At 45.0% G+C, this 21238-nt stretch overlaps 2 protein-coding genes across 2 annotated transcripts in view; both read left to right on the top strand.

The window, feature by feature from the left end:
- Nucleotides 1–6811, top strand: part of MYH16 (myosin heavy chain 16) — a 44017-nt gene extending 37206 nt beyond the window's left edge. The window contains exons 40-44 of the mRNA XM_087942000.1: nucleotides 742–867; nucleotides 1664–1834; nucleotides 3652–3852; nucleotides 4636–4863; nucleotides 6417–6811. Of these exons, the coding sequence (XP_087798126.1) occupies nucleotides 742–867; nucleotides 1664–1834; nucleotides 3652–3852; nucleotides 4636–4839 (702 nt within the window). The 3' untranslated portion in view covers nucleotides 4840–4863; nucleotides 6417–6811. The remainder of the gene's footprint in view (nucleotides 1–741; nucleotides 868–1663; nucleotides 1835–3651; nucleotides 3853–4635; nucleotides 4864–6416) is intronic.
- Nucleotides 6812–8425: 1614 nt separating this feature from the next.
- On the top strand, nucleotides 8426–19437 carry ARPC1A (actin related protein 2/3 complex subunit 1A). Its single transcript, XM_026704330.2, has 10 exons — nucleotides 8426–8565; nucleotides 11238–11324; nucleotides 12250–12354; nucleotides 13950–14172; nucleotides 15312–15419; nucleotides 16000–16212; nucleotides 16691–16766; nucleotides 16904–17097; nucleotides 18231–18321; nucleotides 18986–19437. The coding sequence occupies exons 2-10, from the start codon at nucleotides 11261–11263 to the stop codon at nucleotides 19022–19024; spliced, it is 1113 nt and encodes a 370-aa protein (XP_026560115.1). The 5' UTR covers nucleotides 8426–8565; nucleotides 11238–11260; the 3' UTR covers nucleotides 19025–19437.
- Nucleotides 19438–21238: the final 1801 nt, after the last annotated feature.

A 21238-nucleotide genomic window follows, 5' to 3' on the forward strand; every position in this document is an offset into this window, starting at 1 on the left:
CCTGCCTTCCTTACAGGATTAGCCCAGTAATTTCTTCTAACAACCGGTTCTCCGAACTGCTTAGAATGTTAACAAGCGGTTCTAGCGAATAGGTGCGAACTGGTAGAATCCCACCCCTGGTACTTACTTAGTTCTGGCCATTGTATCAAGAAGAGAAGACAAGAGCGGAATTTAAATCTTATCTCAGGCAAGAAATAACCCTATCACTTTTAACTATTACATTTTAATCTACACATTACACAAACTTCCCAAACTTTGCCACATCTCAGTCACCAATCTGGCCTTGTGAAGGTATAATGAGGAACAAATATTGTCAGTCAACAGCTGATTTACCACCATCTTATCAGTTACTTAGGAGGTGAGGGCCAGCGGTTGCACAAGGAAACAACAATCAATGATTTAGTAGCTGGCCATCAACACCCTAATTAACAACTAAAAGCTACACACAACCAGAAACCCCATAAATACAACATGTAGAACAGCCCAACGCACGAATTCTGGAGAGAGTGAGAGAGATGTTCCCTTAGGATGGGCTCCAACGTAAGTCCCAAAGCTTGGAAGAATAAAACTCTGGTCCCAGTTCAGATTGGATCCTGAGACAAAACTTAAATTAAGTTTGGACAGCCTTCTGGCCTTTGCCTATGCAAACATGGCTGGCCATCCTGAAGGAGGACTCATGAGCCACGGTTTGAGCTCCCCTGGTTTAACAGGTCCTACTTTGAGGTCTCCTCTCTTCTGCAGAACCAGAGCTTGCTGGTGATCAAGCGTAAGCTGGAATCTGACCTCACGCGCATAACCAATGAACACGAAGAACTCATCAGCGAATTCCGATCGGCGGATGAGAAGGCAAAGAAAGCCATGGCGGATGTGAGTTTATGGTTCTGGATCCGGAAGGAAGCTTCAACAGTGTACTCCTTCGAATGACAGAGCCCTTTTATTTTTTATTTTTATTTTTATTATATTTTATCTTATCTTATTTTTATTTTATTTTTACTTTAATTTTTTTTCTTTTTTAAAATTATTTTTCTTTTATTTTTTTATTCTTCCTCTTTTATTTTTCATTTTATTTATTTCATTTTATTATTTTATTTTATTTTATTATTTATTTTATTTTATTTGTTTTGTTTTTTTATTTTTCACCCATCTTGTAACAGAATGAGTTTTTTAACATTTTGTTTTCTTTTATTCTTCTTCTTTTCTTTTTCTTTTTCTTTTCTTTTATTATTATTTTTATTTCTTTTATTTTTTATTATTTACCCATCTTGTAACAAACTGAGTTTTTTATATTTTATTTTATTATTTTCATTTTCTTTTAGTTTTTCTTTTTTTCTTTTATTTCTTTTATTTTTTTTCTTTTATTTAATTTCTTTTCTTTTCTATTTTATTTTTTTTAAAAAATATTATTTATTTTTCACCCATCTTGTAACAAAACCATACCTTTTTCAAAGGTGTCCTTTGCCCCTGGGAGCTATCATTGTTGCCTAGAACTTAGGTTGCCTTTGTCTCTTTGAAGGCACATTGGACAAAGCAGGGATGGTCAATCTCTGGGCCTGCAAATCTTTCTCTAGGAACTTGGAAAATTTAAATTTAAAATTATCACGTTTGGGTGAAGTTCACCTCTCTCCTTCCAGTTGTTGATTCCCTTTCGTTTCGTTCCCTTCAGGCCGCCCGCATGGCTGAAGAACTGCGGCAGGAACAAGATCACTCCATGCACTTGGAGAAAATCAAGAAGAGCCACGAGGTCACCATCAAGGACCTGCAGGTCAAGATGGAAGAAGCTGAGCAACTGGCCTTGAAAGGTGGGAAGAGGACCATCATGAAGTTGGAGGCTCGGGTAAGAACCTCTCTCCACTCCCCACCCCCATCCAATTACTAACACTTCCCACGTTCTTTGTGGCATCTGACCAGGATCATAGGACATACAGTCTGTTCTGATCCAAGCTTCGTAAACAGTAATCACACACAAACTTATTTTTAAAACAAAACTTATTTTATTGCAAGGCTGGGAACTGTTTTCATTCCCAGCCGGAATTAATCTCAAATAGTTCCCCAAGATAAGCACACACCTTTCAGTTCTGTGAAGTGCTGCCAAAAGCAGAAGTATCAAATTAACTAGAAAAGAAACCAACCGAAGTACAAAGAGCTTCAAGGATGACTCCGAACTAATCAAACTACTTTGCTTCCTGCAAAGGTTTCGTTATCTTGGCCTGAGTTTTATCCCTTATGGGCGGGGCAATCACCTCCCAGCCTTACCCCCGAGTTGCCCCTTTTGTTTCAGCTGCTCTTGCCTTCTAGCAGTTCTGCCCACACGCGCACTGGGAACAGGCTCCCCTGGGTCCTCCGCCTTGCTGCTGCCAGACTCCAAAGGCTCTAAAGGCAGTACCCCACTCCCAGATGGTCCTGGCCCCATCTCTGCATCGGATGCAGGACCCTTGTCCAAGTCCTCTCCAGACTCCCAGACTGGTCCCCATTCTTGCCCACTGTCCGATTCCGCTGCTGGCTGCACCGGCTGCTGGCGAACCACAACAGAATCATAGGGTGGTCAGGGTATCTTGGAAGTCTTCTACTCAAACCCCTTGGTCAAGGCAGGAAACCTTAGACCATCCCGAATAAGTGGGTTTTATGGGGAGATTGTAGTAGCCTTTTCATGAATTGAAGGTCTGGAAGGACCTTGGAGGTCTAGTCCAACGCCCTGCCCAAGGCAAGAGTCCTTACTCTATTCTGGATAACTGGTTGTCCAATCTCTTCTTAATAACCTCCCGTGATGGAGCACCTACAAGTTCTGAAGGCAACCCGTTCCACTGAATAATTGTTTTCCAATCAGGACTCCATCCCCGAGGGAGATACACCTGGTTGGACCCAGAAGAAGGGCCTTCTCTGTGGTGGCTCCCTCTCTCTAGAGCATCATCCCCCCATCAAAGATTAGAATGGCCCCCCCACTCTAGCTTTCTTCCGGAAGGCACTGAAGACCTGGTTTTGCCAGCGGCCCTGGGGAAACCAAAGCAGGATAGTGCCCATCAAAGGGCTAGTGTGATCCGCTGCCGGAGTTGGAGGTGCTTTTTTATTTATTTTTTCCCCTATTGTACTTTATTAATTTATTTGATTCGTTTTATTAGCTTTGATTGTTTTTTTATTTTAAATACAGTTTTACATTCTGTAAGCCGCCTCGAGTCGCCACAGGCGAATAGGTGGCAATATAAATTCAATAAATGAATAAATAAATTTCTCCTTAGTTCTAGGTTGGTTCTCTCCTGGGTTTGTTTCCGTCCATTGTTTCTTGTCCTGCCTTCAGGTGCTTCGGAGGATAGCTTGACCGCCCCTCTTCCCTGCCCCTCAAATATTGGAAGATGCTGTCATGTCGCCCGCTAGTCCTTCTCCTCTTTAGATTGTCCATACCCAGTTCCCTCAAGTCAACCATCACATGCTTCAGCCTCCAGACTTCTTATTTCTGTTGCTCTTCTCTGCACACTTTCTAGAATCTTTTCTTTGAATCGTGGTGACCAGAACTGGAGGCGGTATTCCAAGTGTGGCCTCCCCAGCGCAGGAAAAAAAAAATGGCACGATCGTGTCCCGTCATCGTGCCCGTCTTATGACCTTCCCTGGTCCCCTTTGAGGTGGATCTCACAGCCTCGGCCTCGGCTTCCTTTCCAGATCAAGGAGCTGGACAATGAACTGGACTCCGAACAAAAGCGCCACGTGGAGACAGTGAAGCTGCTGCAGAGGAACGAGCGGCGTCTGAAGGAGCTGGTCTTCCAGACAGAAGAGGACCACAAGAACAACCAGCACATGCAGGAACTGGTGGAAAAACTGCAGAACAAGCTGAAGATCTACAAGAGGCAGATTGACGAGGCTGTACGTACTGTCATTTTTAGACATACAGGTAGTCCTTGACTCTATGGACCTTTAACCATAACCATAACTAACCTATAACATACACTCTATCTATCTATCTATCTATCTATCTATAGTTTAGTTATAGTTTAGTTATGTATGTGGATCTTTGGTTGTTCGGGTTTTCTCCCGCGTAAGATTCAAAGTATCTGGGCAACGTTTCGATGAAGTATATATTATATATTCTTAAGTTTTCGCAGGTACTTGCATTTATGGTATTCAGCTTTGCTCAGGTATTTTCCCATGTCATTGTAGTTGTGCACAATACAGAAGCCTGATGATGGCAGATGAGATTCTGCTGAAACGTTGCTACAACTTTAAAAGCACAACTATAATGACGTGGGAAAATACCCGAGCAAAACTGAATACCATACACACACACACACACACACACACACAGAGTTATAGTTACAGTTTAGTTATATAGTTTATAGTTCTAGATTAAATTATATAGTTATACTATACCATAGTTATAGTTGCTATATATAGTGTCTGTACATACACACGCACACATACATAATTAAACTATAAGTAAATTATAACTACAAGTACAACTACCAGTATGACAACTATAACTATAGTTGTATACACACACACACCGATTAATGATGTCTGGTCTCCTGCTTTCTAGCCTGGTGCCTTAACCAACTAGACCAAACTGGCTCTGTGTTGGGTGAGTTGGGCGGCTATATAAATTCATTTTCAATTAATCAATCAAAACAAGCCCTTCTCTCTTCACTGCAGGAGGAGCAAGCAAACCAGAGCATGGCCAGGTACCGGAAAACGGTACACGAACTGGACGATGCTGAAGAGAGAGCAGGAATGGCGGAATCCGCTCTGAACAAACTCCGCACCAGGCACCGCCTCTCCACCGGCAAAACGCTCACCTCCGTGGAGATCATCCAGGTCTCCAAATCCGGCAGCTCCAAGTCAGTTTCCGAGGAATAAAACTCCCCTCTGGCCCTGCAGCTGGTAGGTATGGAATCGCCTGCCTCCCTTGCCCGAGTGTGTGTGTTGGGATACTCATGCACAAACCCTGGTTTGTGGAAGGCTGGGCTGAAGATCCTCTGATTTATTGATAATACGGGTTTGAACCATGTACATTGACCTATAGGGCTACTCAATGGCCTATAGGGCTACTCAATCAATACATAAAGATCCTATGAATCCTATGAAGATCCTATGAAGAGCAAGCACGTTTTGCTGGAAGTCAACTATGTGGGACCTCAGCCACCGAAAAGGAAGGGATTGGAAAGATGGAGAAAGTGGATGGGAAGTGTGTTTTGGAGATCTCAACAAGCCTTCTGAACTAGGAAGTCTTCACCTAGACTGGAGGTCCCCAAAGTCTTTAGTGTCACCTTTGGAAGTCATATTAGAATCTCCAGCATCCTCACTGCCACGTTCTTGAGCCTGGGAAAGTGGGAGGGGGAAAAGTTCTTGAAGTGTATGTGGTTAGATATAATAGCATTCTTTTTCTAAGTCAAGGTCATGTTATTTCTGCACCCGAGTGAGGGGACGTCTCATGTTGGGACGGATGGTGATTGGGGCATGTGATGGGGTGGTGATGGGGTGGTGATGGGTGCAGGTCGGGTGGATTTGTAGTTTTTACTTATTGCAAGAAAGCCCTGAACGTTCAAGTTTCGGGATTCTACAGATGTGCCAGTTTACTATCCAATTAAAACAGAACTTTTGAAAAGATGTCTGTCTTGGAGTTATTGGTTGGAGTGGAGGTTTTCTAGAATGCTGACATTTATCTCATAAAGTTTGGTTGTCTATCAACTCCCATATTAAATATCTGTGGAGGTTTTCCATCATCCAAGTCATGGTTGTCCAAAAGGTGCTTTTTCTAGAAGCCTGATGGACTTTCTTGGTTTTTTTTTCTTTGAAAATGTTTTGCTTGTCATCCAAGGAGCTTCTCCAGTTCTAACTAACATCGATTTAGAACTGAAGAAGCTTTTGGGATGAGAAGCAAAATGTTTTCAATTAAAAAACCCGAAGAGAGTCCAGTTGCCTTTTAGAAAAAGCACCTTTGGGATAACTCCCATATTCCTTTAACTTATAGTAGTATATCACAGAAGGAACATTGGCTGTATTGATCATCATCAGTCAATTGTAAAAAAAACAGCTTACAACCTATAGAGACAAATTTTAACATTATCAAACAACCACATCTGCCTATCCTAGGTCCTTGGGAAGGACTTCATAAGTGGATCATCTTCTTTTTAACGACCCCATAATTTGTAAGTTGTAAGCTGTTCTTGCGGGGTGTTGAATGGCCAGATCCCTTTCCTGTTGCCAATGCGGAGTTTTTTTTTTCACCAGATTTTTCTCATTGTGCCCAGAGAGAGAAATATCTGCCCCTACCTAGGATTGAACTCACAGCCTCCCGATTGTGAGGCAAAGAGGGACCTTTAAGAGTTTGGTTTTGTCTTGTGCTGTTGGTTTATCACCAACCACTGTGCCTTCTCACGCTTTCCTCTCTCTTTGCTCTGGCTTCCCCCAGCTAAATCGCCTTTCCTTTCTAGTCTGACAGGCTAAGCATCTCAGGCGGCTGCACCGTGGGAAGATTGCTCGCTGCCGTGGGGAGGACCGGAGCAGCCCGAAGACGTTTATAAAGGCACTTGCAAGGAAGTAGAAGGAGAGTGGAAGGAAGGAAGAGCTTCTTGGCCCTTTGGGGGAAGAAAAGGGGTTCGCTAACCAGCCGTCCAAGCGTCCGGATGTTCTTCATCAAGATGATGATGGACGGAAGACAAGTTCTCAGAGTTGAGGCGTCTGTTCTGAATGCAGTTTGGTTGCGTTTTCATGTCAAGGACGGAAAACGTTAGGAGGGTCCAATTTGGGTTGTCTCTTGTAAATGCTACCCTACTCGGAGCAATCTTCATGTTTAGTCTGAATAAAGCTTCATCCTTTGGAAAAGAAATTGATGGAATCCTTTGCTTTTCTGTCCCATGATCACTTCCCTTCCAAACAACTTGCAACCTGTCCTCAAACTTTATGAGCCCATGGTCGCATAAATCAAAATCTGAGCACGCGGCAATTAGCATGTATTTATGACGCGTGATAATTATGTCACAATCCCAACCGGCTTCCAAAAAGCGAAGTTAATGGGACAAGCCAGATTCGCATAAATGTGTGATTTGCTTAACAACCGCAGGAAGAGATGAAAGGCTCACTTAATAACGGCCTCACTCAGCAATGGAAGCTCCGGTCCCAATTGTTAAGTTGTGGACTGTGCAGCTAGGGAGAACACAAAGAGGGGAGGGAGGTTGAGGCCCAACCCTTCCACTTTCACCTTTCCCCAGCAGCAAAATACCTTTGGAATCATAAAAGTTGTGCAATTTTTAACTGGCCCAGCTGCAAAACTTTTTAAAAAATATGCATAACCCAAATCCAGCAGACAGAACAATCCTCGGCATTCAAAATTAGCATTTTTGTACCTAAATATCCAGGCTTCTAGTATAAGGCTCAGTCCCAACACTACACAACCCACACTTTAATGGATAGGTTTACACAACCATTAAACCAAACATGACTTTTTTTCCCCCACTTTAGCACTGAATTTGCTTTATTTTCTAACTCTTGGTTCATGGCTTGAGTATAATTGATATCACGCATCATACTTTGCTTAATAAATAAGTAAACTATATGGGATAAGCCCAGTTGCTGCATATGCACAAAACAGACGTTAAAATACGAAGGAAGGAAATTATGCAGATCATTTTGTCCTCATATATTTGAAGAAACAAAAGTGTTTGAAAATTGTCCTAGGATGCCTTAAAAGAGTTATGGAAGAATATTAATCTTGGAGAAATCCCAAGTTAGTTTAAGCACTAGAGGTTCAATTAAACAGACTTATTGAAATGCATCAATTCATTAAATGTATTTTATGTTCTGCAAATAAGAAAGTGGAATTATTTTTTTCTGGGCGAGATCCTTTATTTCCAAGGAAGGCTTGCACGGGATGGCAGTTTCTTAGACTCAGGAGGGTCCCTTCTTCGGAAATAGAAAGTGGGCTGCATTTCAACTCGTGGGCCCTTCCCCAAAATTGCAAACAGGCGCAAAAAAACCGGTTGGAAAAAACAACAGAAATCTTCACTGTGCGGCAAATGACACGTCTTCTTCCTTGTACCCATGAATTTCTCTGCGTGGGAAGAAACAACTCAGCTCCTTCTGCAAATATTGCTCCTAGGCCTTAAGATTATTTCACAAAAAGAAATTATCTTGCTTTATTTTAATCTCGAGACAAACTGTGCCAATATCATCCCCACACCCTGGTCAACTTCCCACCCGCGCAGGCACATTACATCACCCCGTTCTGCCTTTTTTTTTTCTCTCCCCCAACGCAACCTCTTTCCTCGCGCAAGCGCAGTCAGAGAGGAACGCTCGCTTTCCGGATCGCAGCCTTCCCGGGCGCAGGCGCCAGGAGCGCTGCCCGCCCAGTGCGGAGAGGAGGCGTGGCGGGAAAAGAGGTCAGAGGGCGAGGCCTTCGGTCCCACCGCGCAGGCGCGCTAGTGCACAGGTGGGGAGGTTGCGCAGGCGCAGTGGCCCTTGTCCCAGAGCCGGGCCCTATTTGGCGACCGCGCCTTCCTGTCGTTGCCGTCGGTCGCTTCTCGAGGAGCGGAGCCGCGTTGACTGACCAGAGTCCGCGAGCCCCGCTTCCCTCAGGCCCCGGAGGTGAGTAAAGGCCGGGGGGGGGGAAGCGATGGAGCTTTTAGGGGGCAAAGGGGCGGCAGAGATCGTCCTTACCGGAGGGGGGGCGCGAACCCCTTTAGGGAAGACAAATGTATGCCAAGCTCCCCCTCAAAATACTATAATTTCATGGAATGGGGCCAAAATGCTGCTCTTGGCTTTTAATAATGAGGAGATGGGGAGCTCCGGGCAGTTCTCGACTTACAACCATTGGTTTAGTGACCAAAGTTACAACAGCACTGAAAAAAGGGCTGTTTTTCACACTTACGGCCATTTTTCGCATGTATGGCAGCATCCTTCCCCCCCACCACCCAAGGACACGTGACTTAAATGCGGATGCTTGACAACTGACTCAGATTTATGACGATCGCAGCTATCCTGGGCTCTTCCCCCCCCCTTTGGCGACCTCCGGATGAGCCAAGGTGAACGGGAAGCCGGATTCACTTAATGACTGAGCTTGGTCAGTCCAGTTTTAACAACTGCAGGGATTCCCTGAACAAGGATATGGCGAGAAAGGTCGCAAAAATGGGGCGAAACTCACTTAACAGCCATCTCATTTACGAATGGAAGCTTTGGGCTCAATTGTGGGCTCAATTGGGGTCTACCTGTAACACCCTCTTTTTAACGGGCCCCATAATCCCTTGCGGGGGTGGAGTCTGGGCAACGGAAGGGCGCTAACAATGTTTTACTGGCTGGATGCCCTTCCTGTCACCAGGGTGGCGTTTTGTTCGGCAGATTATATTCTCAGTGTGCCCAGAGAGAGAAATATCCGCCTCTACCTAGGATTGAACTCACAGCCTCCTGATTGTGAGGCGAGAGCTTCACCTCTAGGCCACCACACCACTCGAGGACTATCTATATATATATTGTTTAAATTCTCCAAAAGCAGAACTTTTTTTTTTAAAAATGCCATGGTAAATAAATGGCTCTTCCTTTTTGGATCTCTCTCTCCCCCCACTTCCATCACAAAGTGGCACCTTTAATCCTGATTTTCAGATCCCAAGAAATGGGAGGGTGGATGTCTTAATACATTGGAAAAGCTCTAGTCGTGCAATGGGTATGTTGGGGCTGTGTTACTGATTGTGATAAGCCGCCTGAGAAAGCCAAGGGAAATCATCAAAACCATTAAAAAAGCACTATTTTGGACATGGGATGCGACACCTGGAAAAACATGGCATCCTTCGCTTAATCCTCTCCAGGGAAAGAGTGAAGGCAAACGTAGTCCAGGCAGAAGAAGAACATTGTGGCTTCACAATCGAAGGGACCGGTTTGGACAAAACTCAACAGCAATTTTTTGTGCGGCTGTTGATAAAAATAGGATCGGCAACATGATTGCCACTGTCTGATGATGGATATGGGAGAAGAAGGAAGAAGAAGAAGAGGAAGAAGGAGGAGGAGGAAGAGGAAGAAGAAGAAGAAGAAGAAGAAGAAGAAGAAGAAGAAGAAGAAGAAGAAGAATTATTACTAATTGTAAAGATAGTTTGTTAATACCTGGGTGCTGAAAAGTGAGACTCTCTGTGGAAATCCTATTTACGCCCTCACTATTGAAGGATTCCCAGAAAAATACGGCATCCTTCACTTAATCCTCTCCAGGGAAAGAGTGAAGGCAAATGAGGTCCAGGCAGAAGAAGAACATTGTGGCTTCACAATCGAAGGGACCGGTTTGGACAAAACTCAGCAGCGCTTTTTCATGCGGCTGTTGATAAAAATAGGATCGTCAGCGTCCGATGACAGATATGGCATTAGAAGAATTACTAATTGTAATGATAGGGTAGGAGAGGCGAGACATCTGTCAATATAGGTCCCAGCCCATGGAAGCTGAATCTTATTAATAAACCGACAAGAGTTAACAACCTTGCAATCCTGTTTGCAAAAGGGCTTGGCTAGAAAAAGACATTCCTGTAGTATACTTGCCTTTCTCCTACCTAGAAAGTAGGCCAGCAAAAATACTTGCTGGTTTCTTTCTATGATCGGCGTGAAGGCGGATTTCATTTTTTACTCCACCTTGTAGCAGAGAAATACAGAGTTAGAGAAGAAGGGTGAACTTTTTTAAAAAAATTATCAAATGGTGGCTGCACTCTCTGTGACCTGAGGCCAAAGAATTAAAAGATAGAAATCGATCTGTCTAGACAGATAGAAATGCATCTCCTGTTTTGATCTGAAGGACTCATAAGGCAGTTGAAAGGGAAATAAATATAAAACAACTGAGTGTATTTGCAGAAATGCATAAGGCAACTATCCATTTCCTAGCGTTGGGAAACCCTTTGAACCATAAACTAATCCAAAGGGCATGGTCTGTGCAGCTCCCTGTCTAGGGGAGCAGATAGGCTGGGTCAGTTTGGATAGTCATTGGATGACTCCCTGTTTTATCATTACGCTGCCCTGATTATGGGCTCATTCCAGCGTATAAGAGTCACTGATTTGATGTATATATTTAGATGATTCAATTTGCTTACATTTCCATCTGTGTATCACCTCCATGGACTGCTTGGGGCTATGACAGCCCTTGTGATTGTGATCTTGTGAAGGTTCTCCTTTCTTTCTCAATCCAAATTTAAACAAGCCACCTGAACACATTTTATGGTTGCAGCACCCCTGCGTTTCGTTTATGGTTGGATATGTAAACACCGGCTGATTGTTGGCTTATCTTTGTTCAGACTTTTAAGATCACTCTGCCAGAATGTCCCTACATCAGTTCTTACTTGAGCCAATCACCTGCCATGCCTGGAACCGAGATCGAACACGTGAGTGTCACCATGATGGTTCGCTTTTTAAACTATGGTTTCAGTAAATATTCACTTGGTGTTCTGCTGAAAAGCCAGAGCTGCTAGCGTCTAAGGTTTTAGGGAGAAGATAATGTTTTTAGCGCAGAGTTGAATTGTGATGTCCTTGGTGCTGTGTGAGCTTTTTAACAGATTAACAGAGTTGGAAGGGACCGTGTTGGTCATCTAGTCCAAACCCCCACCCAAGCAGGAGACCCTACACCATTTCTGACAAATGACCATTCTGACAAATGGCAGTTTCATTACCAAACTAGGTACACAAAATCAGTGCACAGCACTGATTATGTTACTTACCGTAGTTGGGTAATGAAATGTGTGCAAGAAGGCCACCAAGCTCAGAGAGCACCAAGGGCCCCACAACTGAGGTTCTGTTTAAGCTTTTTTGTGAGGGCAAAACAGTTGGGATGATGTGTAGGAGGGGAAGGACAGAGGGCTGTTAAATCTCTTCACTCTCGGCTACTTTCCTCTTGAGACACCTCGAGTTCTTTGTTGCACGCTTCTGATGTAAAGACAGGTCCCCAAAGTGTGCAAAAGGTAGAAAGCTGCCCCTCTCCCTCTTTCACTGCTACAATTTTTTCATTGCTCGAGTTTATTCGTCAGCGTAATCCAGTTTTACCCTTCTGGCAATTCTTTTCACCAAGACATCTTCTGCTGAGTTGATCTTCAGCTTCTGTTTGACATCTTTGTCTTCTTGCCATTGTGTTTTTATTTTATACTCACTTCCATGCACCTTATATGCATTAGACTGAGTCTCTCTGTTTGGGAAAAATTAGTTCTAAGAAAAAGAGGATATTCAATGAACAATGTTTTCTTTTTTTTAAAAAAAACGCTCTCTTTCTCTTTCTCTCTGTTTTTGTTAACACAAATCCAATGGTTCTCTTGGCAGAGATTGCCATTAGCCCGAATAACCACGAAGTTCACATTTATAAGAAGAATGGGAACCAGTGGGTGAAAGCCCATGAACTGAAGGAACACAACGGGCACATCACTGGTAAGAGCAGCATCAGCTCAGGCAGCTTCTGTCTTGAGTGAAAAAATCCTACACATTTCTGCAGAGACCACCTCTGGATTTCCTGCGAGAGTAAAATGCCTTTTTTAAGCACTCCTTCCATTGGAAGGAATTCATCTTGGGGTGTCTTGTTCCTTCACATTTTAAACCAAAATAATAATAAAATAATAATAAAAAATCCATTGGAAAATGTATCCATTGCTGGGGTGGTATATGTCATCTACATATGACTAATCTAACATTTATGGCCCATTTCAGGAGAAACATTTGACTTTTTCTTGCCACATTTGCTCTTCCGAATTCCCGGTCAAATCACTTTAGGAACTAAAGAGGAGGTGTGGTGTGTGTATGATTGTGTAACGCATAGGACACTTGATGTAAGACAAATCTCGGAGGCTGTGAAAGTAAACAGAAGACCTTTAAACATGGCAAAGAAAAAGTCTTATCTGGGAAAAGAGATTGACATACATGAATGAATGAATGAATGAATGAATGAATTCACTCATAAAAGGCAGCTTCAGTTCATGTTTTGTTTTGAAGAGTCTGCATTCCTGTTCCCTTTTTCTTGGCGTTCCACCCGATGAATGAAGCCCCATAGGAATCTTTGTTTCTGTGGTTCTCTGTGACAATGAGGGACTTGACATCTTAACAAATGGTGTTTGGTGCAGTATGTCATGATCCAAAGGGGCATGGCACAAAGGCAACACAGATAAGCAATAAGAGTCCTTTTATTATCTCCCAACTTTGCCCCCAGTTTCCAGGTTACCTTCGGCTGGAGAAAAACTCCCAGGAACAGCCTTTAAATGGAGGAAATTCAGTCTGAGAACAAAGTACATACAAACTGTAACTAAAAATCCAAACCACGCTGCAGTAATTAGCTTGACAGGGCAGGAGAAGGAATTGGAAACTTGAAAGGCCAACAAAACACACAGTTGGGAAGACGCCAGGAACCCAGATAAGCCTTGACCATAAAATATAACTCACAATTTGCTCCCAACAATTTGCTGTGCGCAGCTTCCCTTTTTAAACACTGTGTTCCCAGCTGCAGCTAATGAAGGGAATCAGGGCCCTTTCCCCCCCTGTAAGCCATGTAACCCGTTTTGCTCCTTTCTCCATTCCTCCCAGCGTGCCCTAGGATGAAGAGTGGGTGGGCCTGGGTCTTCCTCCAAATTCCCTCTCCCTTGCTCTACCTCTCCCCTGCTCTGCCCAGCCAGACTGTGCTCCACAGCCAACAGAGCCACGCTCACACTCTCTGTCAGCTGCTTGAAAATCAGATTCCCACAGGGACATGACACAGTAGATAGCAAAAGGGGACCAATCTAAGATGCTGCTGTGAAAGATTAAAACTCTAAATCGGTGTTTCTCAAGTTACAGATGTGTGGACTTCAGCTCCCAGAATTCTCCCAACCAGCTTGCAGGGGGAATTCTGGGACTTGAAGTCGACACATCTGAAACTTGCCAAGGTTGAGAAACCACAGCAACGGTTTCAGAGCGGTGGCCTTCGGAATCAGCCCGCTGCCATTCCCTTTCTTCCACACTCGCCTTCGAAAAACGGCCTGTGTTTCTCTCCGTTACAGGCATCGACTGGGCCCCCAAAAGCGACCGCATTGTGACTTGCGGGGCCGACCGTAACGCTTACGTCTGGAGCCAGAAGGATGGTGTTTGGAAGCCGACTTTGGTCATCCTCCGCATCAACCGAGCGGCCACCTTTGTGAAATGGTCCCCTCTGGAGAACAAATTTGCGGTCGGAAGTGGCGCTCGGCTCATCTCCGTCTGCTATTTCGAATCCGAAAACGACTGGTGAGCGGGTTAATCTCTTTGCAGTGTAATAAACTGGGAAATAATGTTACTGGCGGTGAATTCACTGCCAAGCTGCCAGTCTCTTGCTCTTCCTCCGCTTTTACGTGACTTGAAAGAAAATGAACTCGTCCCGGAATTTATGGCTACATTCCCAGAAAGATTAGCCAGCTCTGTCTGTTCCCGAAATATCTCTGATTGAGCTAGAGAACAGACCTAACGTTGAAATAGAAGGTTTCAAACGCTAAGCTAAAGCTCCTTGGTTTTAGAATAGAATAGAATTGAATTCTTTATTGGCCAAGTGTGATTGGACACACAAAGGAATTTATCTTTGGTGCAAATGCTCTCATAAAAAAAGACACATTCGTCAAGAATCATCAGGTACAACACTTAATAATAGTCATAGGGTACAATAAGCAATCAAATCATACTGGGAAACAGTCCAAATAAATCGTAAGGATACATGCGACAAAGTTACAGTCATCCAGTCCCAAGTGGGAGGGGATGGGTGATAAGGACTGATGAGAAGATTAATAGTAATAGTGATACAGCCTTACTAAATAGTTGGACAATGTTGAGGGAATTAGTTGTTTAGCAGAGTGATGGCTTTCGGGGAAAAAACTGTTCTTGTGTCTAGTTATTCTGGTGTGCAGGGCTGTATAGCGTTGTTTTGAGGGTAGGAGTTGAAACAGTTTATGTCCAGGATGTGAGCGGTCTAAACAGCCGGAGAGCCCGGGTTCGAGACCCAGCACGGGGCAAGCTCCCATCACTCGCCTCAGCTCCTGTCCACTTAAGCAGTTTGAAAGCATGAAAATGCGAGCAGATGAACAGGTACCACTTCTGTAGGCAGTTAGCAGCATTCCGTGCACCTTGGTGTACCGTTGTGCTGCCCACATGACCACAGGAGAGTCTTGGGACAACGGGGATGAGCACCCACCCACCCCTGGAGTCAGACAGGGCAGGGGAAAACTGTACCTTTATGGACGTAGGAGCCAACTATGCTGGCGTCATGAGGACAGCTACTCAGTTGTACCGTTCAGACCTATTTTGCGGCCAAGAGGGATTTGAATAACATCCTCAGTGCATATTCAGCACCATAACTTAAGGAGAATGATGCAGGGGTTCCCCTTCCTGTCTCCTAGGTGGGTGAGCAAACACATCAAGAAGCCCATTCGTTCCACCGTCCTTAGTCTAGATTGGCACCCGAACAACGTCTTGCTGGCAGCCGGATCCTGTGATTTTAAATGCAGGTGAGGACACGCATAACTTCTATGAAATGGGTTGGCAGCATTTGAGGGGCTGCCACAAAGAACTAAGGAGAAATTTCCCAACAGGGAGGACAATCAGCCAGTGGAACTGCTGGCTACCGGAAGTTGTGAGCGTTCCATCACTGGAGGCTTTCAAGAAGCGATTGGACAGCCCTTGGTCTGAAATGATGTACGGTCTCCTGCTTGGGCAGGGGGCTAAACTGCCAAGACCTCTAAGTCTAGTGCTTCAGTCCTGTTTTATTTCAGTTAGCCGGTTTCTGGGTTTCGTGGTGGTGTTTTCAAACATGTTAGTGTCTGCTTAACTGCCGCTTTAATACTTACCATCAATGTTTGCAACTCTTATCAGAGACTTTTATCAAACGGCAGCGTGGCAGGAAAAGTGGTAAAATAGGTTGTCCCGTAACAACGGTCTTGCTTAGTAACAAAAAAATAATAATAATGTTGAGCTCAGTGGTGGGTCGTAAGTCAAAGCAACTACCTTTCTCTCTCAAACTATTGCAAAAGGCAGGGAACGCTGTTAACGTTTCCCCTTAAGGACAAACTTGCCTTTCGCCGCCTGCAGGGTGTTTTCAGCCTACATTAAGGAGGTGGACGAGAAGCCTGCCAGCACGCCTTGGGGCTCCAAAATGCCCTTTGGGCAGCTGATGGCCGAATTCGGAGGCACCGGCAGCGGCGGTTGGGTGCACAGTGTCAGTTTCTCTGCCAGCGGGAACCGTCTCGCCTGGGTCAGCCACGACAGCACCGTATCCGTTGCAGACGCCTCGAAAAACATGATGTAAGTAGCTGCGGCAGGGGAAGGCTTCTCTGAATGCCATCCGGCGCGGGGATTCCAGCGGTTGCGTTGGGTCCCCCAATTCTAAAGCAGAGGTACATTTAGCCTCCTGCCACCGGCTTACACCACAGACAATAGCAGTAATATCTAGGCTTAGATGTGCCCCTCCTAGTGTTTTGCAATGCTAGAATATTGCCCCCAACCCTCTGGGTCCTCATTTTCCCAACGTCGCAAGGAAGGAAGGCGGAGTCTACCTTGAACCCCATCAGGATCGAACTCCAGGCTGTGGGCAGAGTTTGCCCGCAATCCTGCACTTCAACCACTTGCGCCACCAGGGCTCAGGAATTGAGGTGTGTGGGGTCTGCTGGCTTCATGGTCTGCGCCCTAGTGGACAAGGGGATCCTTTCCTTTGACACAGTGCAAACCCTGGGAACGGTTTCATCGCGACGCTACCTTCTTAACCCCCTGCCTTGCCTTTTAGGCTCTCTCAACTCAAAACCGAGTTTCTGCCCTTGCTGAGCGTCTCCTTCGTGTCGGAGGACAGCGTGGTGGCTGCTGTAAGTGCCTTCCCTTAGTTTGGGGAAGCTCTTGGGAGCTGGGGAATTCTGGGCGTTGGAAGTCCCCGCCCTCTTCAAGCGGTCGGTCTGGCTCGAGAAACGCCGATCCAAAGCCCGGGTGCGCGGTTTCCTTCCAGGGCCACGATTGCTGCCCGATGCTTTTCAACTGTGACGACCGCGGAGCCCTCAACTTTGTCTCGAAGCTGGACATTCCTAAGCAGAGCATTCAGCGCAACGTTTCGGCCATGGAGCGTTTCCGCAACATGGACAAGAGAGCCACTACGGAAGACCGCCACGCTACACTGGAGACGCTGCATCAGAACAGCATTACGTGAGTGACCGTAGGGTAGTTGCGCAGATTCTCCTTCAGTCTGGCACGCGTCCTGTCGGTAGCTTCAGCGCTTAGACATATATATCGCTTCACAGTGCTTTTACAGCCCTCTCTAAGCGGATTATAGAGTCAGCCAATGGCCCCCAATCGACCTAGGTCCTCCTTTTTATCAACCTTGGAAAGGTGGGGTTTTGAGTCAACCTTGAGCTGGTCAGGATCGAACTCTTGGCAGTGGGCAGAATTAGCCTGCAATATTGTATTCTAACCATTCTTAATAGCAGTAGCACTTAGGCTTATACACCGCTTCGCAGTGCTTTACAGTTCTCTCTAAGCGGTTTATACGGTCAGCCTATTTGCCCCCAACAATCTGGGTCCTCACTTGATCCACCTCAGAAGGATGGAAGGCTGAGTCCACCCGGAGCCAGTCAGGATCGAACTGCTGGCAGTGGGAATGCAGACTCAGCCTGCAATGCCGCACACTAACCACTACACCACCAGGGCTGCCCTACAGACAATCAACAATAAAGAAACTTCTCCGGAATAGCCCGTGGTGTCATTCTTGATTCCTTGTGCCTGACAGTGACATAAGGCGAAGAAGGAGAGAATTCTGATGGAGGTCCATAAACTCGTTTCTTCCGGCTTCTGAAATTGTTTTGAAGCTGCAGCAACTAGATCACGGGTCTCCAAAGATGACAATTTTAAAATTTGTGGGCTTCAACTCCCAGGAATTCATGCCGGTCGAGGAGTCCTGGGAGTTGAAGTCCAACAAGTCTTAAAAGTTGCAAAGTTCGGATACTCCTCAGCTAGAAGATCAGTTGCTGGCTCCTGAAATATTTTTCCATGTCAGACCTGAATTGGAAAGTTGAACAGTTGACCCGTCTAGTTCCTCCTGAGAAGGTTTCTCGACTGCATCCTGCAACTTCTTCACATAGTCCTCGGGATCTGTTTCCCTATTTATTCACCCACTATCTACACCTCCCATTTCCCCTAAGGGAACTGGACGGTTTACGAAGCGCGTAATAAAACAGTACAAACGCGTGACTCAAAGCATAGTTAAAAAGAAAATTAAGAACAGGTGTACAATTTCTTCTGAGTCTAATGCTGGTTCCATTCTCCTCTTCCTCCTCTTGCAGTCAAGTGTCTATTTATGAAGTGGACAAGCAAGATTGTCGCAAGTTTTGCACCACTGGTATTGACGGAGCAATGACCATCTGGGACTTTAAGGTAACGTTTGACTGCCCAGCTTATCCTTGATCGATTATGCCAGCCGATTCTACGGTCGATATAATGTTTGCCAGCTCCTCTGTTAACCGTGTAATTGTAAGAGAGGGAGAAGCAGAGATAGGCAGAGTCAAGAAAGCAATCAACCTAGAATCTTTACGCCCCCACAAATGAGCTAAATCCGATCCCTCTTGAACTCCGTTAACCCTTTACCTAGCTCCAATTTAGCACTGGCCATTGGTTGACTCGACTCTTACGTATAAGTCCTTAAGTGGAACTTAGCACGTAGTCCTGAGGGGGTCAAGCTATTTTTCCAAGGCATCTGAAGGCCAGACAAGGAACAATGGATGGAAACTGATCAAGGAGAGATTCAACCTGGAAATAAGGAGAAACTTTCTGACAGGGAGAACAATCAACTGAAGGAACACAAGTTGCCTTTAGACGTTGTGGGAGCTTCATCCCTGGAAGCTTCCAAGAAGAGACCTGGACTTCCATCTGTCAGAAATGGTGTAGGGTCTCCTGCTTGGGCAGGGGTTGGACTAGATGACCTACAAGGTCCCTTCCAACTCTGATTATCTGTTATTATCTGTCGCCTGCTTTGGTTTGTCATGGTGAATAATTTTCTTTTTTCTTATTTTTCTCCACTCCCTTCGTCGTCCTTGTCTAGACATTAGAGTCCTCCATTCAGGGCCTACGGATAATGTAGAATGGATTCTTGGTTCTCTAGCAAGACAGCCTGCTCTGAAGCCTGCACAGACTTGAAAAGACAGGGTGAAGATGGATCACTACTACTTTTTTTTTTTTTTAAAGCACTGAAGAATGACGACTTGGTGAAATATCCCCCCCAATTTCCCTATTCGTCCCCTTTCTACTCTGGTGATATATATATTGATCTGCCAATCAGCTGTGATGTGATTGTGGTATATATTTGGGTTTGTGGGTTCATCGTTGTTGTCGTTGTGTTTTTTAATTGCGCTTGGTTGTTTTTCATTCCCTTCTTTACCAAAGCTGCTCCTTGAAACAGTTTATTGCAGGAAGTATGAAAACACTAAGTTAAACAGGGGAGTTCTATGTTCAGCTTGTCTGCTAGGAAAATTAAAATTAAAAAGCATCTTCTTACGTCTTGGTTATTATTTGGCCGTGTTGGGCGGGGGAATTTACTGGAGGAAACAATTAAATATGGAAAGAGTTACTGGTAAAAAGAAACCAGGCCATTGACGGAACCCGGTGGCTGTACTGTATAGATATTTATTAATACAGACTTGAGGAAGAACATGTAAAAGAAACAATGGTGGCATGGGCAAATAAAATCGGTTATAATATTGAATTGGGTAAACGGCAAAAGCTTTGGACCGCCAATAGGAAAATAACATTGGCCACGGCACATAAGGAAAACCTTTATAAGATGCTTTACCGATGGCATCTTCTGCCAGCAAGGCTTTCCAAAATGTTCAAAAGTCTGATCTCCAAATTGTTGGAAATGCAAAGATGCATCCGGCACATTTTTTTCACATGTGGACCTGCAATGCTGCAAAAAAAAAATTATTGGAGATTGATTCAGACATGGGTGGAACAAATGGTATTCCATTTAAGCCGGATTTTTTTTTTCTCCTAGGAATAATATCAGAAGGATACAGGAAGGATTTGATTTATATAATAGTTACATGTGTTGATGGCGACTAGAATAATATATGCTCAATATTGGAAGCAGGAAAACATACTGCCAGAAACAGAGATGATAAAAATTATGGCCTGTGCAAAATCAGCCAGGTTAACTCGACAATTAAAAAAATCAGGGCCCTTTCCTCCCCCGTAAGCCATGCAACCCACATTCCGTTCCTCCCTGTGTGCCCTGGGATGAAGAGGGGGTGGGCCTGGGTCTTCCTCTGAACTCCCTCTCCCTTGTTCTACCTGTTCCCTGCTCTGCCCAACTGGACTTTGCCCTTCCCCAGTTTCCGCCACAGCCAACCGCTCCCTATCAGCTGCTTGGCCTCCCCCTCTGAGTCAGATTCCGACAGGGGCATGACAGTTGGACGCCACTCAACGGATAACTTCAGCACCGTCAGGCCCGGAGAGCAAATTACGCTTTTTAACCGTCTGACAAAAACTGGGCCCAGAGAATAAACCTTTTTGCGTCCCCTCATCCGTCTTGTGCTTCTACTTTTCATTTGCCCCTGTAAAGGCCTCCGTATTCTAACCAGGATCAAGGGATTCTTTTCTGCTGTTCTGACGAAAAATCACACACCCACGTGTGCGCACGTGCATTCAGAAAGACAGCCCTCTCTAGAGCGTCACTTGGGTGTTAGGGAGAAATACGGAGACTGTACGAAACATGGAGGCTAAAACATAACGAAGAACGGTTGCAGGATTTGGGTATGGCTAGTCTAGAGAAAAGGACTAGCGGGGGGCATGATTGCAGTATTCCAGGATTGGAGGGGCTGCCCCAAAGAAGAGGAAGGGGGTCAAGCTATTCTCCAAAGCACCAGAAGGCAGGTCAAGAAGCAATGGTTGGAAGCTAATCCAGGAGAGAAGCAACCTGGCATTAAGGGGAAATTTCCTAAGAGTGAAGACGATCAACCAGTAGAAGGGTTTGCGTTCAGAAATTGTGGGTGCTGCATCACTGGAGGTTTTTAAGAAAAGACTGGAGAAAAAAAATTGTCTAAAATTGTTTCGGGTTTCCTGCCTGAGCAGGGGGTTGGACTAGAAGACCTCCAAGGTCCCTTCCAGCTCTATCCTATTTAGTTGAGGAAAATCGCATCCTTCTGACTTTAGTCTCAACTTGGTCCAGGCGGTTTATTGCCGGGGTTTCTTTACTCACAATTCTGCCCCTGCCCCGTCCATGAGTGACAGCAGGGTTTTTATTTCTGGGTGGAAGAGCTGAGATCTCTTTTCAGGTCACTCCTTCCTCCTTTCTTTTTTA

Source organism: Pseudonaja textilis, chromosome 14 (genome assembly GCF_049901715.1).
Source record: "Pseudonaja textilis isolate UNSWEBS1 chromosome 14, rPseTex1.2, whole genome shotgun sequence".
Taxonomy (NCBI): domain Eukaryota; kingdom Metazoa; phylum Chordata; class Lepidosauria; order Squamata; family Elapidae; genus Pseudonaja; species Pseudonaja textilis.

What these genes read in the sequence shown, in the direction of transcription:
- ARPC1A (XM_026704330.2), top strand. Translation starts at nt 11,261, where the DNA reads ATGTCCCTACATCAGTTCTTACTTGAGCCAATCACCTGCCATGCCTGG. An exon ending in TTCGAATCCGAAAACGACTG is followed by an intron (nt 14,173 to 15,311) that starts GTGAGCGGGTTA and finishes CCTGTCTCCTAG; the next exon opens with GTGGGTGAGCAAACACATCA. An exon ending in GACGCCTCGAAAAACATGAT is followed by an intron (nt 16,213 to 16,690) that starts GTAAGTAGCTGC and finishes CTTGCCTTTTAG; the next exon opens with GCTCTCTCAACTCAAAACCG.